Source organism: Bombina bombina, chromosome 4, assembly GCF_027579735.1.
Source record: "Bombina bombina isolate aBomBom1 chromosome 4, aBomBom1.pri, whole genome shotgun sequence".
Taxonomy (NCBI): domain Eukaryota; kingdom Metazoa; phylum Chordata; class Amphibia; order Anura; family Bombinatoridae; genus Bombina; species Bombina bombina.
Window position 1 is genome coordinate 623,950,080 of NC_069502.1, and position 17,682 is coordinate 623,967,761.

General features: G+C 37.8%; 2 protein-coding genes across 2 annotated transcripts in view; one reads left to right on the forward strand and one right to left on the reverse strand.

Moving 5' to 3' along the window:
• ADAT2 (adenosine deaminase tRNA specific 2) overlaps positions 1 to 7,736 on the reverse strand; it is a 69,498-nt gene extending 61,762 nt beyond the window's left edge. The window contains exon 1 of the mRNA XM_053710642.1: positions 7,687 to 7,736. The gene's annotated coding sequence lies outside the window, so the exon portion shown is untranslated. The remainder of the gene's footprint in view (positions 1 to 7,686) is intronic.
• Positions 7,737 to 7,758: 22 nt separating this feature from the next.
• Positions 7,759 to 17,682, forward strand: part of PEX3 (peroxisomal biogenesis factor 3) — a 166,654-nt gene continuing 156,730 nt past the window's right edge. Inside the window, exons 1-3 of the mRNA XM_053710643.1 lie at positions 7,759 to 7,828; positions 9,056 to 9,141; positions 10,808 to 10,939. Of these exons, the coding sequence (XP_053566618.1) occupies positions 9,072 to 9,141; positions 10,808 to 10,939 (202 nt within the window). The 5' untranslated portion in view covers positions 7,759 to 7,828; positions 9,056 to 9,071. The remainder of the gene's footprint in view (positions 7,829 to 9,055; positions 9,142 to 10,807; positions 10,940 to 17,682) is intronic.

Genomic DNA, 17,682 nt, shown 5'->3' on the forward strand with positions numbered 1-17,682 from the left:
CTCCTGATTAAATAGGATAAACTCACGGAATTTGGCATTGAGCCAATTTTTAAATTTGAGGTCGGAAGCTAAATACGAGGGGAAAGAGAAATGGGCATTCCTATGAATCGAAGAGTCTGACTGAAACTCAAGAAAAATTGGAGCATGGTCAGAAACACTAATTGGTAGTATCCCTACTAGAACTTTCGATTTGCATAGTCTTTCATCTAACAAGAACAAATCTATTATTGAAAGTGATTTATGTGCCTTAGAAAGGCATGAAAAATCTCTAGAATCAGGGTTTTGAGATCTCCATATATCACATACCCCCAGATTGCAGAACAGTCTAATGAATAATTTTGATTCCAAATGGTCTCTCTCAGTTTTCATGGGGACGGGATTCTGTCTCAACCTATCTAGAGGGTACTGCGGGGCCATGTTAAAATCACCTCCTAGTATCATGCAACCTTCTGCAAAATATATAATCTTATTTTGTAGTGTTTCCCAAAAGGAGAGATTACAAATATTAGGAGCATAAACGTTACATGTTACATGTGTATACATTGTTTTCGCTATCTTAATTTTTACCATTAGGTATCTCCCGTCCTGATCCGTGTCGAGATGCAGCACTTCTTAGGATAGTCTTTTTCCCAGGAGAATCGCTACACCGATTTTCCTCTTCAGACTAGAGGAAAATAAAACTCCCTTAACCCAGGACGATTTAAGTTTGAGAACTTCATCAGATTTTAAGTGGGTTTCTTGTAGGAAGGCAATATTAGTGTTAATTTTCCTTATGTGAGATATTATTAATTTACGTTTGATGGGAGATGTAAGACCTCCTATATTTAAAAAACAAATAAGAGTGACATTACCCCTAATTCCCTCGTACCCCTTGTACTCAAAGGGACCGGTCATCTATGAAAAAAGTCTCAGATATATACATGATTATATTCAGATTCTAATTTTATCATGAAGGATATGTCTCGTCAAAAAAAATTTCTGCCTCTTGGGCAGATTAAAAAAAAAAATGCGTATAAGTGTCTATCAGCACTTTCAACCTTGCTGGATACAGTAAGGTTGCCCGGAGACCTTGATTTATAAATTTTGTGCAGATTGGAGCGAGCTCCCTCCTCTTTGCTGCTGTGTCTACGGAATAATCCTGGAACAGAAGGATTTTTACATCTCTCAGATATATAGGCTGGTGTTTACGAAAGGCTTGTAACAATGTAACTATGTTGAAAATGTAAAACCTTAGCTATAATTGGCCTAGGTCTTCTGTTTATTTTATTCTAATTAGGTGAACCTATCCTGTGAGCCCTTTCTAGGACTATCTGAGGGTGGGATTCTGGGATCTGCAAGAGCTGAGGTAATGTGACTGTTAGGAGTTTATCTAGATCCTCAAATTGCTTCTCTTCTGGAACCCCTATAACTCTAAAGTTGTTCCTTTTCTAAATCTTCCAATTTACTCTGTATTTTCAGAAGTGTAATGTTTGTGGATTCGAGATTAGTATTGTGGCCCATGGTAAGATCTTTAAGATATGAAATTCTTTGCTCAGCCTCAGAGAGTCTACGAGCAAATTGTTTTACTTCATTAGATAGGATTGCAATATCTTGTTTGATCTCATTTTTAAGTATATCAAATTTAGGGGCCAAAGCTTCTGAAATGCTGGAAACTAGTGATTGAATTTCTATCGGCTCAGTCGTAGATGAAGGATTAGACATGGGTGATTGTGTAACTATCGAGGTTTCAGAGGCAACTTTATTCTTCTTATCTCTTTGTCGGCCCGTCATGACTGAAGGTGAGATTTTCTAGAACAGTTATGAGGGGAGACAAGAAAAAAAAAAAAAAAAAAGCATAAAGGTGGGGAATATATGTCCCCCAAAATAATACCCCTGAAATATAAATATATTGGAGGGAGAATCACTACTTTTTCTAAGCCATAGGAGTTCCAACTTTGCTGCGTTGACCTTGTATCCTGAAAATGACCCAAATTGGTCAATAATCCGAAGGAGTTTAGGTATGCTGTTTTTAGTGTTTCAGAGATATGAGTATATCGTCAGTGTATAGCACGATTTTCTTCTCCTGTTTGCCTATTTTGAGCCTAACCATGATAACTAGTGGTTCGATGGCGACATCAAAAAGAAGAGGGGAGAGAGGACATCCCTGGCGAGTTCCCCTCCCCAGCGTGATCTGTGGGGACAGGATATTGTTGACTATCAATCTCGTATGGGGTTCATCGTACAGATTTTTAATGAAGTTCAGGAACCCACCCTTAAAACCAAACTTGACTAAGGAGGTGAATTATCAAAATGTACCGAGTCGAAAGAAAGTTGATCAATCGAAGGGGAGGATCCTCCCAGTGCCAGGGGGGGGGGAAGAGAAAAAAAAGGGGGGGGGAGAAAAAGAGACCGTGGGGAAAAGGGGTGAGAAGAAGTGGTTGGGATCAGGGACATGAGGAAGTGCTCAGGAAAATAGTGAACCCAAAAAACAAAAATTAGGTGGAACTTGCTTAACCAGCCGTGGACAGTTGCAATAGGTATAGAGGGTCCAGTAAAATGATAGACAATACCGTTATAAAAGACGCACACAGACCACCTTATGAAGACTTCTTGGGTTATTTAGAAACCGTCTTGTGCTATGATAATTATGAGAAGAAAAATCAGGTCGTAATTATTCAGAAGAGTTCTTAGAATTGTTGTCTGCCCTAGGGATACTAACTATAACCTATAAAGAAGAGTATCAAAAAGAGGCCGCCTAGACCCCAGCAGATTAAAGAGCAGGATGCTTTGTTACTGAACAAAGATGGTCTAATCCAAGTAGTAAAACTGAGGGTAGCCAGTATTAGACAAGTAACCCTATTTTAAAGACTCATTTAAATATGTGATATTGCCTAAAGTGAGAAACAGAGGCAAAAACAGAAACAAGGGGGATAGCCTCTTTAAATTTACACCTAAGTTTATAACAAAATAGCTAGAAAAGGAATTAACGTAAAAGATTTATCAGGGCCCTCTCTCAAACCTAGCAAAAATAATTAATCAGTCCTAATACTCAGAAATTACTTTTAGTAAGTGATCTGTAAAGCCTACGTCAAATAGGGAAGACATAATAATCAAAAGAGGAAGTGAAGAGTAACATTTCAGGGGATCATTAAAAGTTCCTGTTAACTCCCTTTTTTCATATATGGGATACAAAGTTCTCAAATTGGACAGAACCTCCCAGATATAGTAGTCCGAAGTTGTTAGGCTGACAGATCCAGGGGATTTGCCACTTTGTACGTGGAAAAAAAGAAACAACAAATAAAATAGTACCTTAAGGGAAAAGTAACATTGGGCTCTTGATCTGCCTCCTTCTTTGTAAACCGTAATGAAAAAGGGAGATCTCTGGGGACCTCCACCCTCTCTCCTCCAGGGTTCCAATCGTATGTTAGAGAGCACTGATGAAATCCCTTAACGACACTGCTCCCTCTAGAACCAAAAGAGGGAGATCTGGTAGGATAGACATTCTATGTACCACTTCTTGAGCTGAGTGGACAACTGAGACAGGGCTCTATGCTCTATGAGGTTGGATCCGTTTTGGACGAAGCCCGGCCGGGAGCAGATAGAAGCAGAGATGTAATTCTTTCCTCCTCTCACGCAGCACCGGTGGGAGAGGAGGAGGACGACGAAGCATTGCTCCAGATGACCTGGGCATCACACTGCTCCAGGCTGTGTTCTGGATAGCTGGACGTCCCGCCTTCCATACTACCACATCAAGGCCCACTAGTCTAGTCAAGGCCCACTTTAGAGAGGCGTCCTCCATAGCTCCAATTAAACCGCTCGGCTCCGCGGCCGAATAGATAACTATCCTCCCGGAGGCCCCCTCTCTTCGAAATTGAGCACAGCGTTGTCGGTGGCTTTATTGATATGCTCCCTTTATGCCTCTGCTCCCCAAAGTCAGGTAAGACTGTCTGGGGTTTGGTTTCACAAAGCTGCTAACAACGGAATCCCAAGAGATCTGACCTTGGTTTAATGCAGGTATATGGGCCGGCATCTAAACTTACATACTTGCTTTTCAAATAAAGATACCAAGAGAATGAAGAAGATTTGATAATAGGAGTAAAATTAGAAAGTTGCTTAAAATTGCATGCTCTATCTGAATCACGAAAGAAAAAAATTGGGTTCAGTGTCCCTTTAACATTCCAGCTTTGCAAATAAAAATACCAAGAGTTACGAAAAAAAATTGATAATAGGAGTAAATTAGAAAGTTACTAAAAAAAAAAAATTCTTTCTTTCATGGTTCAGATAGAAGAACATACAATTTTAAACAACTCTCCAATTCACTTCTATTATCAAATTTTCTTTACTTTCTTGATATCCTTTTTTGAAAAGTAGGAAGGCAAGTTCAGGAGTGTGCACGTTACAGCAGGACTATATGGCAACAGTTTTACAGCAATGCTATACACTAGCAAAAGCACTAGATGGCAGCACTATTTCTTGTTATGTGGTGCCCCAGACATCTGTACACTGCCTATCTAGATATCTCTTCAACAAATAATAACACGAGAATGACAACATTTTGATTATAGGAGTAAATTGCAAAAAAAAGTAAAATTGTATTCTCTATCTGAATCATGAAGAAAAAATATGGGTTTCATGCTCCTTTAATAAATGTTAGATAAAGCAAATATTTACCTGGGAATACTATACACAGGGGTGGAAAATATCACTATTGTTTACTAGTTAGGGCTTAAAGAAATAGTCAAGTCAAAATTAAACATTCATGATTGAGATAGAGCAGGCAATTTTAAGCAACTTTCTATTTACTCTTATCTTCAATTTTTCTTTGTTCTCTTGGTATCTTTATTTTTATGTAAGCTTAGGAGCCAGCCCATTTTTGGTTCAGAACCTTGGTAGCAATTGCTGATTGGTGGCTACATTTAGACACCAATCAGAAAGTGCTACCCAAGAGCTGAACCAAAAACGGGCCGGCTCCTATGCTTACATTCTTGCTTTTTCAAATAAAGATACCAAGAGAACGAAGAAAATTCACTAATAGAAGTAAATTAGAAAATTGCTTGCTCTATCTGAATCATGAAAGTTTAATTTTGACTAGACTATTTCTTTAAAACTAGGCCAGAGAGAAAAAGTAATATTCCACTCAATGTTATAGTCTAATTTATTTCACATGTGCTACAATTTCTTTGTTATGTTACTAGTGGAGTAGTGGATTTTTCAGGCCCTGAATAAATTGATGTATTTCTTAAAATTATATTTTTTGTTTAAATACTGAAGATATACATAAAAAACAGTTTAGTTTCTATAAAGTAATGGGTGTACCATAGTAGAAACCTATGTTTTTTGCTAATTTGTCTCTTCTACACATAACAGGCAATAAAATAGAATGCGCAGGAAACCATGTCAAAAAGTTACTTGAACAATATTATATTCCACACTTTCTTTTATTGCCTATTTTGTATTTGTCCCTAATTGTTCTCAGTAGAAGACGGAGATAAATCGAGAAAACATAAATCCCAACTATTACTTTATAGAAACTTAGTGGAATTGAGAAAAGCAACAAATTAATTACAGTGAAATGAGACAAAATAATTAATGAAAGTAGGGCTGGACGATATGGGGGGGGGGGGGGAATTGCGATTTTCATATCAACACCCCCTGTAACCCCCATAAGCCCCCCTCTGTAACCTACATAAGCCCCATCAGCTCCCACTGTAACCCTGCACCCCCTGTAACCCCCAAAATCCCCCCTCTGTAACTTACATAAGCCCCATCAGCTCCCACTATAAACCCGCACCCCCTGTAACCCCCATAAGTCCCATCAGCTCCCACTGTAAACCCCCAATAAGCACCCCCTTTAACATCATAAGCACCGCTTGTAACCATCAGCCCCCAACCCACATAAGTCCCAGCGCACGCCCCCTGTAACCCACATCAGCCACAGTGCATCCCCTCCCTGTAACCCGCATAAGCCACAGCGCTCCTCTGTAAGTCGGCTCTCCTCCCTGTAACCCGCATCAGCCACAGTATACTCCAGTAAGTCGGCACCCCTCCCTGTAACCCACATTGTCATGATACAATCATGTGGAGTAGTTGATACCTGGATTGGCCATCCAGCAGAGGTGGTATTGTGTTTCAGCCTGGAAAAGGTTAATGTGAATTGCCTTTTTCTGCGTGTGAAATCTGCTTTCAGAAAAGCTGTAAGCTGAGACCCCTCCTTCCCCCCTCCTTAGCCTAGTGTAACTGTGTGTAGGAATGCAGACGCTCCTCCCCTTGGAGACTGATAGTGGGAGCTAAGACTTGTTTGCATTGGCTGGACATGTTGTAAATTATAACCAGGGCGTTGTCTTTGACAAGACAAAGAAAGTTTGGTTTAAACATGTAATAGAAAGACTTGTGGGTAGAATTGTCCTGGGACCCAAACCACTAACATCAGGAAAGGCATTCTCCACATATCTAAAGGAACTTGGTAATAAGTTAGATATTGTGTGTACTTCTTTTCATGTCCCATTTTCTTTTTAAAGAATTGTAGCTTTGCAATTATATGTTATTTTGAATGTCTTTAAAATTTTGCACTGTGTAACCTGTATTGATATTTTGTTATTAAACAAGTAGAAAATCTAATTCTGTCTTTTGGGCTCAAATATCCAAATTCATACTCCTGTTGAGACAAGGTTAAAGGCAAGTTACCAAATTGTTAAATAGTGTGAGTTCCCCAAAACTCCCCTTTAATTTAAAAGTTTTTTGGTGGTTGCAGCAGGGAAATTGTTAATTAGAGCAGTGTGGACAGGATTTGGGGACTAATGAGGTGTCCCTTTTAAGGTCCTTTTGCAGAGTTGCAAGGTTAAGGGAATCAGAGCTGTGTTCCATTAACCCCTTCATGCCCACACCCCTCTATTGTGACGTTGAGAAGGTATGATTCGTCACACACATCATCCACAGCGCACCCCCTCCCTGTAACCTGCATCAGCCACATCGCTCCCCGCTAAGTCGGACCCCCCCCCTGTAACCCACATCAGCCACAGCGGTCCCCGGTAAGATGGCTCAATGTCCTAAGGTGGGCACGGCAAGTCGGCGGCCCGCCTGTACGTCATAGGTAAATGTATTTTTAAACAACCTTCTAATTTACTTATCTGATTTGCTTTGTCCTCTTGGTATCCTTTGTTGAAAAGCATACTTAGGTAGGATCAGGAGGAGCAATATATTACTGGGGGTTAGCTGATGATTGGTGGGTGCCTACACAGTACACATTTGCCTCTTGTCATTGGCTTACCAAGTGTGTTCAGCTAGCACCCAATAGTGGGTTGCTTCTTTTTCCACAAAGGAACAAGGAATTCAGCAAATTAGATACTTGTTTAAAAATGGCATGATCTATCTAAATCATGAAAGAAAAATGTTGGGTTTCATGTCCATTTAATTCACCACATAAAACTTGTCTCTAATCTTAATATGAGTTTGGAAGAGTAAAAAAATGCCACATATATACCCCTAGTTTGTTTAATGCTTTCTTGTGGCAAGCAAAGAAATCGGTTTGTGTAAGCTTTAGACGACTAACACAGCAGCGCGTAGTCTTCAGTATATTAATCTGTCATTCCCCAGCTTCGCTAATTTACAAATACAATAATGTTACTAAATCAGATACCACTTATACTGGCGACAGAAAGCTACCTCGCTATACATTGTTTTGCCCTCTCTCTGCTCCGCCTGTCTCACCTCTGTCCCCAGCCATGTGCCGGTCACATTGTGCCCCGGAACTAGGAAGCTTTGTCCGCGTATCCGGGGAAGATTGCAAACAGGTGCGCTGTGTCACTGTGTTACAGTCCCGGGCAGGAGAGGAGGTGCGGCTGACAGCTGAGTATGGGAGCAGTACAAAGAGCGGTCTCACTCACTACACGCCAGGCTCACTATTATATATACACACAACGATAGCCCTGTATCACACGCACTTACTCTATACTTTATTAAAAAATCAAAACTTACCATTACAAGTAGCTTCGTACAGAACAAATCTGCACTATGGCTATCGCCCCATAAATGTTAAAGTACAACAGAGCAGCACGTTATATTAGGTGCTATTTTCCTAGATATCATTCCTATAGAATAATTAAACATGCAAACAAATATCATTTGAGAAAATTCTTTGTAATTCCTGTAATATCACATGGAGCTGCTTGCCAATCATTTTATGTATTTCTCCTAGTTTTAGTGAATAAGCTGTGCTACATTACAGAAACTGAGAAGATTGTCCTTACTGGAGGGTGCCCTTGTCCTTTAGCCTTTACTAAACACATTTTGTCTAGTACACCTGCCCTTTCCAATAAAGAGATCACTCAAATATCTATTTCTCTCTACTCTTGACCTTGACCTCATTCATATGATTTTCCCCTTTATTAATTACTATCACATTTAGGTCTTTTCAAATATTCCCATAATATATGTGTTCTTGTTATCTTTGTTTTATGCATTAACTATTTCAGAAATCCTACTGTGACAACCTTTAAAGTGTAATTTCAGAAATCCTCAACTAGCCTAAAGCAGGTGACTTTAAATATTTTCCAATGTGTTGCCTTAGGAAGAAATGCCAAAGTAAAAAACATTTTCATAGCTTTTTATGTATTTAAACGTGTGAAGTTGCACAATGCGCAATAATTCACCATACTAACTATGCCAAAAATATTGTTACATTATTTAATATTAATGCACATTCTAGTACATTAAAGATACTTGGAGGTCAAAAATAGACATTTGAAATTCAGACAGAGCATGTCATTTTAGGAGACTATTCAATTTACTGATGATTGGTGGCTACACTCATGTCGTTTGTCATTGGCTGCCAGTAGTGTGTTGCTGCTTTGCAGCTGACTTTTAACAGTTAACCCCATTGCAGGGGTTAAACGCATAGTTATATACAAACACTAGTGCTTTAGTAAAATGCTCCAGCACATTAGAAGATTTTATTTTTGTATTTCTATGTTCCTTTAAAGCTAGATTCTTTTAACTACCAGTATCAAAACGTATTCACATAGGTGATTTCATGCTATCCGATTACTGAGTGTTCTTGTTTTCTCCTTTCCTTTTACAGGACAGTATCCATAGACATGCTGTCAGTGTGGAATTTTATGAAACGTCACAAGAAAAAATTTATTTTCTTTGGTGCTTTTGTAGGAGGTAACTTGCTTGTCTTCATCTGCTTAATTCAGTTAATAGAATAGATTGTATCAGCTATACAGAAATAGAGCTACACTGAATACCCCTTTTCATTAGTTATTTTATGATATCATTCCAATATACAGGTATACCTTGCTCATAAAGCGGGTTAGGGACCGGAGACCCGATGTAAAGTGAAAACCGCCTTATAATGAAACAAGGCAGTTTTTGCTTTCTTTTCACTTACCAGTGTGTTTAACAACTTAAAAACATGTTTGAACCAACATGTACAGGTGGCCCTCGTTTTACAACGGTTCAATTTACACCGTTTCAGAATAACAACCTTTTTTTCCAGTCATGTGACTGCTATTGAAAGCATTGAGAAGCAGTGCATTTATTAAAATAGCCAGTAGGTGGCGCTGTCTGCTTGTGTTGCAGCAAAGCCAAGCAAGCTGTAATTAATCAGTTTAACCAGACCTGAGCTATCGAGCAGATTTCAAAGGAACAAGATCTTCCTGTCTATAAATCAGTCTAGATTGGAATGCATAGAAAGAACTGTTTGCAGAAAAATGCAAGTGAAGTCTGCGTTGTGTGATTATTTTATTAGGTTTATAATGCTGTTTAGCAAATGTTTTTGTTCATTTAACTTAGTTTAATTATATATTCTGTGTTGTGTGATTATTTTATTAGGTTTATAATGCTGTTTAGCATTTAAAGTCTTCATTTCAAAGCTTTAAAAATAATGTATTAGGTGTTACTTATGACAATTTTGAGAGGGGCCTGGAACCTATCTCCCTCACTTCCCATTGACTTACATTATAAACTGGGTTTCAATTTACAACGGTTTCGATTTACAACCATTCCTTCGGGAACCTAATCCCGGCGTAAACTGAGGGCTACCTGTATTAGGTGTGCAATAGCGCTATGTTTAGTTTAATACTAGCACAGTGCAGTACAGTATTCAATAAAACCTATACAGTACCTGTAAAATGGGGAAAATTACTGCAGTAAAATTTGCTAGATTAGACTAAGACACTGAGACACAGAGTGCACTGGAATGCTGTAAACAGCATAACAAAATGGTGCCAGTCGCTTTTCTTGCATACGCAATGAGTATAGTATTGTTTAATAATCCTTGCTGTATTACTGAACCTCTGTAAAGCGAGGTATACCTGTATTGGATTCTAGTATTGCAGCCATAAAGTTTAGTAATTGTCACATGAAGTCCAGAAATTCCAGACTTTTGCCTTATTACCCTCTGTGAGTTTTTGTGACATTATCAGCAACAACGTGTGTGTGTGTGTATATATATATATGTGTGTGACAAAAACAAATCTTGTTGTTACATCACAATATTTAGTGAAGGTTATGTTGAGCGTATTTGAGAAATGTGCTGATTTTGTTGAATTGTATTAATACATACCAAATGCATCTAATGTAGATTTTAAAGAAAACAACGAATCTGCTGCATAAAAGTTCAAAGTCTCTTATAAACGTATTATTGTTACATGTGTTTATATACAGTATATATTAGCATTGTTACCATTTATATTCTACACTTGCTAATTAAATTTAGGTTTATCATCTATATTCTGAGGCATATACTCAACTAGATTTCTTGACAGTTTGTATTGTAACTTGAACTTTTGTTTAGTTTTTTTGCTTATTCAATATCACCTTTTTCTAGGTGTTTACATCTTAGGAAAGTATGCACAAAAAAAAATTAGAGAAATCCAGGAAAGAGAAGCAGCTGAATACATTGCACAGGCTCGGAGACAATACCATTTTGAGAGTAATCAGAGGACCTGCAACATGACAGGTCAGTCTTACTCATTGACAATATTAAACTTATCCTTAAAGGGACACTGAACCCAATTTTTTTCTTTCGTGATTCAGATAGAGCATGCAATTTTAAGCAACTTTCTAATTTACTCCTATTATCAATTTTTCTTCATTCTCTTGGTATCTTTATTTGATAAAGCAGGAATGTAAGCATAGGAGCCGTCCCGTTTTTGGTTCAGAACCCTGGATAGCGCTTGCTGATTGGTGACTACATTTAGCTACCAATCAACAAGCGCTACCCAATGGCTGAACCAAAGATGAGCTTCCCCTATGCTTATCTTCTTGCTTTTTCAAATAATGATACTAAGAGAACAAAGAAAAATTGATAATAGAAGTAAATTAGAAAGTTGTTTAAAATTGCATGCTCTATTTGAACCATGAAAGAAAAAAATTGGCTTAAGTTTCCTTTAAAGGGCGATAATTCCTATGCTAAAGCACTTGAAAGTTATGCAGCCTTACTGTAAAACATCTGTATGTAAAAAAGGAACATATTTTACCTGAAAATTTCTTCAGCTTACAAGAGTAAGTGCTTTGGTAACAGTTATACTCAAGCTACTGTTGTGCTGCAAGTTGGGGAAAAAACAATAGCCAATCAGCATCATCAGTGCTGTGGTTATGCATTGCTTTTCTGTGATCTCATGAGATTTCTTAGTAAACTTCCTTAAACTGAATAGGGAAATAACATGACTGTCAACAAAAAACAATATATATGGATACTCCCCTTGTGAAGGGAAGAAAACCGCTGCCTCCTTCAGTTTCTCCCAGAACTGATATTTGTAGAATGCTTGTACGCAGGTCTTCAGGGGATTCTTTATGCACTTTTATTTCCTCTTTAAATTTCTGAAAGAAGATATCCACAATATTGCAATACATAATTCCAAATGGAAAATACTCACAGGGAACATATGAAGTCAAAAAGCTTTATTGTGGTCAAACGGATAAACAGGTTCAAGCCAATCACAAAGATTTAAAAGCTCTATCTATATTTTAATAGGAAGGAAAAAATGAAGGCAGGCACTCATGGGTGAGAGACATAAAAACGTACCTTTTATTAGTACATAGAATAAAATAGATAGTGTTCCAAAACAGAGGGCAGGCAGGGAGGCAAGCAGTCTAACGCATTTCGCGCCCCCTAGTGGCGCTTATTCATAGACTAGTGTGAGGGATCATTAGGAGAGAATTTATACCCAAGATGTGAAACAATAAATTAACCCCTAATATCCCAACAGCAATGTAGAGAGAATTAATTAAAAACAACAATAAAGAGTTAAAAAAATGAATAATGATAAACAGTGGAATTGAGGTATTACATTAGTTTTAATTCATTTTTTTAACTCTTTAATGTTACTTTTAATTAATTCTCTCTGCATTGTTGTTGGGATATTAGGGGTTAATTTATTGTTTCACATTTTGGGTATAAATTCTCTCCTAATGATCCCTCACACTAGTCTATGAATAAGCGCCACTAGGGGGCGCGAAATGCGTTTGCTTGCATCCCTGCCTGCCCTCTGTTTTTGAACACTATCTATTTTATTCTATGTACTAATAAAATGTACGTTTTTATGTCTCTCACCCATGAGTGCCTGCATTCATTTTTTCCTTCATATGACCCCACGGTGTGATCCGCCGCCTAGCTACGGCACTCCGAGCCTTACCAATAGCAGAGCACTTTGAATTGCTTGTTTGCACACACGGACCGTTGGTCTGACCGTGTTCCGGACCCCCCTGTCTCCTGCCTATATTTTAATAGCCCAACTCGTTTCAACGGCACATCCTTCTTTTTCAAGAGCAATGAAAGTTCAAAGTAGTGAGCTGCAATTATTCTTGTGAAAGTTCTCAACACACTGAGATCTGGATTTGCACAGATCTCTGTTTGTTGCACTTTCACAAAAATAATTGCGATTCCGAAAAGAGCTGAATGTGGCCCTGAATGCACATATCTAGCTGCTATAAATAGCAGGTTGCAAACAATCACATTCCTGCTGCTCAAAATTTGAGTGGTTCAAGCACTGCTATAACTCCCAAGTAATAGCAATGGCTTTAACTTTTGCCCAAATTGGAGATGGGAGGAAGGAAACAGCTGACGCGTTTCGGCTTTTCAGCCGTAATCTTAGCTGATAAAAATGGTAAAAACAAGCGCCCTTTTTCAAGGGCCAACCCTCATCCCATTGGACAACCAGTTGAGCCAATCCCTGCTCTTGAGTAGTTACAAGCAAGTACACAAATGTAAGCACGAACATCTGTTCTATTAGTCAGGATCCAATTTACAAGTTATATAATTTGTAAATTACAAATAGACACCCTTATTTTGTGATTCTGTTCACATACATATGCAGTATTAAATATTAAACATGTTTCTCTCATTTATTTTGCTTTACAGCATGCCCTATTCGTAAGGGAAGTGCTAACACTTACGCTCCTTCGCTGCCAAATTTTGGGAAAAAAAAATGTCTTAGACTTAAATCCCATGCCCGTATGTGCATATATACTATTACGCTTTTTTTCACAAAATTTGACAGCGAAGGAGCGTAAGTGTTAGCGCTTCCCTTACGAACTAGGTCTTGTATACCACATTGAGGGCCAGATTACAAGTGGAGTGGTATTTAAAGCTCCTGCTCGAGCACTAACTAGTAAGCTTATTGCACGCTTGTATTCAAAGTTGAAAGTAAACAGCTTGCGCGCTAACCCGATGCTCTCAAAAAAACAAACAGAATACTGCCTTTGCGGTAACATATTCCTCCATAGAAGTCAATGGAGCAAAAAAAAGAGGGGAAAAAACACCCTACCCTTAATACTTGCAACTAGATGAAAGTTTCATTTTAAGAGTAATAACTTTTCAAATTATTAGAAATACATTGATAATTATTAAAGTTTTGCAGTGCAAACTATCTCCATATTTGGAAAATGTTTCTACTATACTTTATTAGAAGGAGAAAAATAATTAAATAAAAGAATAACATTTTAAGCTTCACTTTCATTTTTACTGCATGCCCCTCCTTCCACACACTTAGTTTATTGTGTAGATTTATTGCACTCCAAAAAAAATTCTATTCATTGAACCTCCTGAAACTTAGCACTTCAAGGACCATTGGATACAGGAGAGTTGCATAATTGACATTATACATAATAAAAGACAAGGCAATAGCACTTGCTTTGAATTTCATATGAGTAGTTGATTTTTTCAAAGTTAATTACATTTTCCCTCCCCCTGCACCAACCATGTAAGAGCAATTAGCCAATCACAAAATGTATATACCTACATATAGTGCACTCTTGCACATGCTCGGTTGGAGCTAGTGCCTCAAAAATGTACATATAAAAAATGTTCACATTTTTATTTTTTAAACTTGGGTGTTCTATCTGAATGAAAGTTTATTTTGGAATTTAGTGTTACTTTAAGAGGTAAGCGGTTACTTTGGTGTTAATAGGTTTGTAGAGGAACAATGGGATTAAAGGGATATGAAACACATTTTTTTTTCTTGCACAATTCAGATAGAGCAAGCAATTTTAAGCAACTTTCTAATTTACTCCTATTATCAATTTTTCTTTGTACTCTTAGTATCTTTATTTGAAAAATCAGGAATGTAAGCTTTGGATCAGCACCATGTTAGCACTTGCTGATTTGTGGCTACATTTTTTTCTCTCAAATTTGTATGTTTATTTTATTTTTGATGTGAAGAAGAGTCATGTTATATCGGCATGCAAAAAATCACAGTTATGAGAACTGAAAAACTAAGCCTCAGTGAATGTGTCTTCTAAATAAAAAAATAGTCCAAAATAATCTTACAGAAACCTCTGGGAAAACATGACTTTGGGAATCAATGGAATTCATTTACCAAAAATGTAAACGTTGCAGCCATGATTATTTTAGGATGAATAACCTTTAAACTATAATGTATTTTTAATCAAAAACTATCTTTAGATAGATTATTCCTCAAATAATTTATAATATATGATATTTGTAATAATGTATTTTTATGCACCCTACTGGGAGCATAGTTTTAAAACTGCACAAATAAACAAACTTTATACAAAGTGTATTCTACCTACCAAAGTCTTATGTAGTGCATAAAGAATACAAGCCTTCCATACAAGTGGCTGCAATTTATCACAGAGAGAGTGTAAGTTGTTGATAAACCTTAACTCATAAAAGGAAAAACCTTTAAAAAAAAAGAGCGGTAAAAGTTAAAATTCAAAATGATAAAGTTGTTTCACTTTAGGCACCTAGGCAAAAGTTTTGTAAACTGCTATTATTGTGCCTGGAGAGCCCACTAGCCTCCTATTTTGCTGCTTGCTTACTAGCGCCCCCTATGGTAGTCCCAGCACCCCCTTACACTTCTCATGCCTATTAGTGCCCCTTCAGTATTCCCACCTCCTCTCACTGCTCTAGAACATAATAGAGACAGTGTTTTGGGCTGTTGTCGTTGTGTGAAATGCTGTAGACCCATTTTTTTGGAGCTACAGCAAAAAGCAGTTGTACACCTGTAGTCTCCCCATTAAACTCCCCCAAACACATCAACATGTCCACCCTCCATGAAAATACTTCCCTTAAAGGGACATAATACTCATATGCTAAATCACTTGAAACTGATGCAGTATAACTGTAAAAAGCTGACAGGAAAATATCACCTGAGCATCTCTATGTAAAAAAGGAAGATATTTTACCTCACAATCTCCTCAGCTCAGCAGTGTAAGTTCTGTGTAAAAATTTATACTTCACCTGCTCCCAGCTGCAGGTAAAAAAAAAAAAAAAAATGAAGAAATGAACAGCAGCCAATCAGCATCAGCAGCGCTGAGGTCATGAACTCTTTTACTGTGATCTCATGAGATTTCACTTAACTCTCATGAGATTTCATAGTAAGCTTCCTTTACCTGATTGGTGAAATAATATGAGAGTTCACGAGGCTCATCCTTTCAGCTGTCCCAGGACAGACATACTAAAATGCTGCTTAGAAATCCTTTGCAATGGGAGGTGGCTACTGAGGAACTTTTGAGGTAAAATATCTTTCTTTTTTACATAGAGATGTTCAGATGATATTTTCTAGTCAGCTTTTTACAGCTATGCTGCATCACTTTCAAGTGATTAAACATTTGGGTATTATGGCCCTTTAAGTTTACAAACCTTTTCTGTGACCACATCAATGCAAACACACAACTAAATATTATCACATCTAAAAGATTCCTCATGTGTATGCCTTTCTTATGCATCTACAATTAACCAACTTCTAATCCTGCTAAATTGCTGGAAAACAATAAAAAAGTTCCCTGATTTTACCATTCCGGAAGACTAGAGAGTCTTCAGCTTTTTCCGACTGACATAAACAAACCTCTTTTCATCTGTTTGCTGATTTTATGCTTCTTCCTAAGTGTTTCTCGTCTATTTATAGAAGAATTGGTAGTTTACGCTTATTAACCAATCAGGATTGTGGATGGACTAAGTATGAACATTGAGCTGGCCCACTGATTCTCCTATGTTCAGGTTGAGAAATCCTCTAAGGGCTACTTGAGGCTGATGTTACATACAGCAAGCAATCTAAGAAAAAAAATCCTTATCAGATATATCATACTGTCAGGTATTTCTGGAAATCCTTTTGTTTTTATAACAGATAGCAAAGGAACAGTGCACTATAAAATTGGTTTCACTGTAATGTGTTTATAAATAATTTGTTATTCCAGCAGCCTAGTATAAAATGTATGAGAAATTGCTCATTCAGGTTTATTTTTTGTATATGAAATAGCTGATTTTGTTCTTTGCCACTAAACCCATTGTTTTGGGTGGAGCTTGCAGGGAAATCACATCTCCTTTATTTTATTACTTTCCGTACACACACACTTCCATATCTTATTCTTGTCTGTATACCAAAGACCAATACTTAGAGAGAACTATTACAAAATTAACATTGTATTACTTATCTCTGCTACCTCCCACTGAGAGTGTAATTTCTTCTGCTATAAATGTTCACATAGCTTTTCTATAGCCAATACTTGAAAGAAAAGCTTGCGGTTTCATGTCTCTTTATTATTCAGATAGAGCATACACTTTTAAACAATGTTCTTTAATTTACATCTGTTATCTAATTTGCTTTGCTCTCTTGATATCCTTTATTGAAAAGCATATCTAGGTAGGCTCAGGCACAGCAATGCACTGCTGGGAGCTAGCTGCTTATTGGTGGCTGCACATATATGCCTGTTGTCATTGGCTTATCAGATGTGTTCCGCCATCTCCCAGCAGTGCATTGCTGCTCCTTCAACAAAGGATACCAAAAGAATGAAGCATATTTGATAGTAGAAGTAAAATAGAAAGTTCTTTAGAATTGTATGTTCTATCTGAAATAAAAAAATTGGGTTTCATTTCCCTTTAAGTATTGAAATTTTGGGCTTGAACTTGTTCCAGTGGGAGGAGCAAGCATCGTGTAGGTGCTGGTGAGCTGTTCACGAAGAACGCGCTGTCCGTCTGACCCACGAGAAGCGGAGATTTCCTTGGCCTAAATTCCACTGGGCCTGGAAGCTTGTACACACCACACGCAAGTGTATCCGACATCGGAACTCTGGCCAAAGGCTACCTGCCCAATTGCCCTGGCACTCCTGTACTAATAGAGGTACAGTGGGAAGAAGCTCAAGCTGACCTATCCTTGGAGCCACAACTGGCGGGATTTTGCTGAAGAAATATCACTTGCGAGGTGCCTGCAGCGCAATAGGGGCATAAGGTGACACTAACTG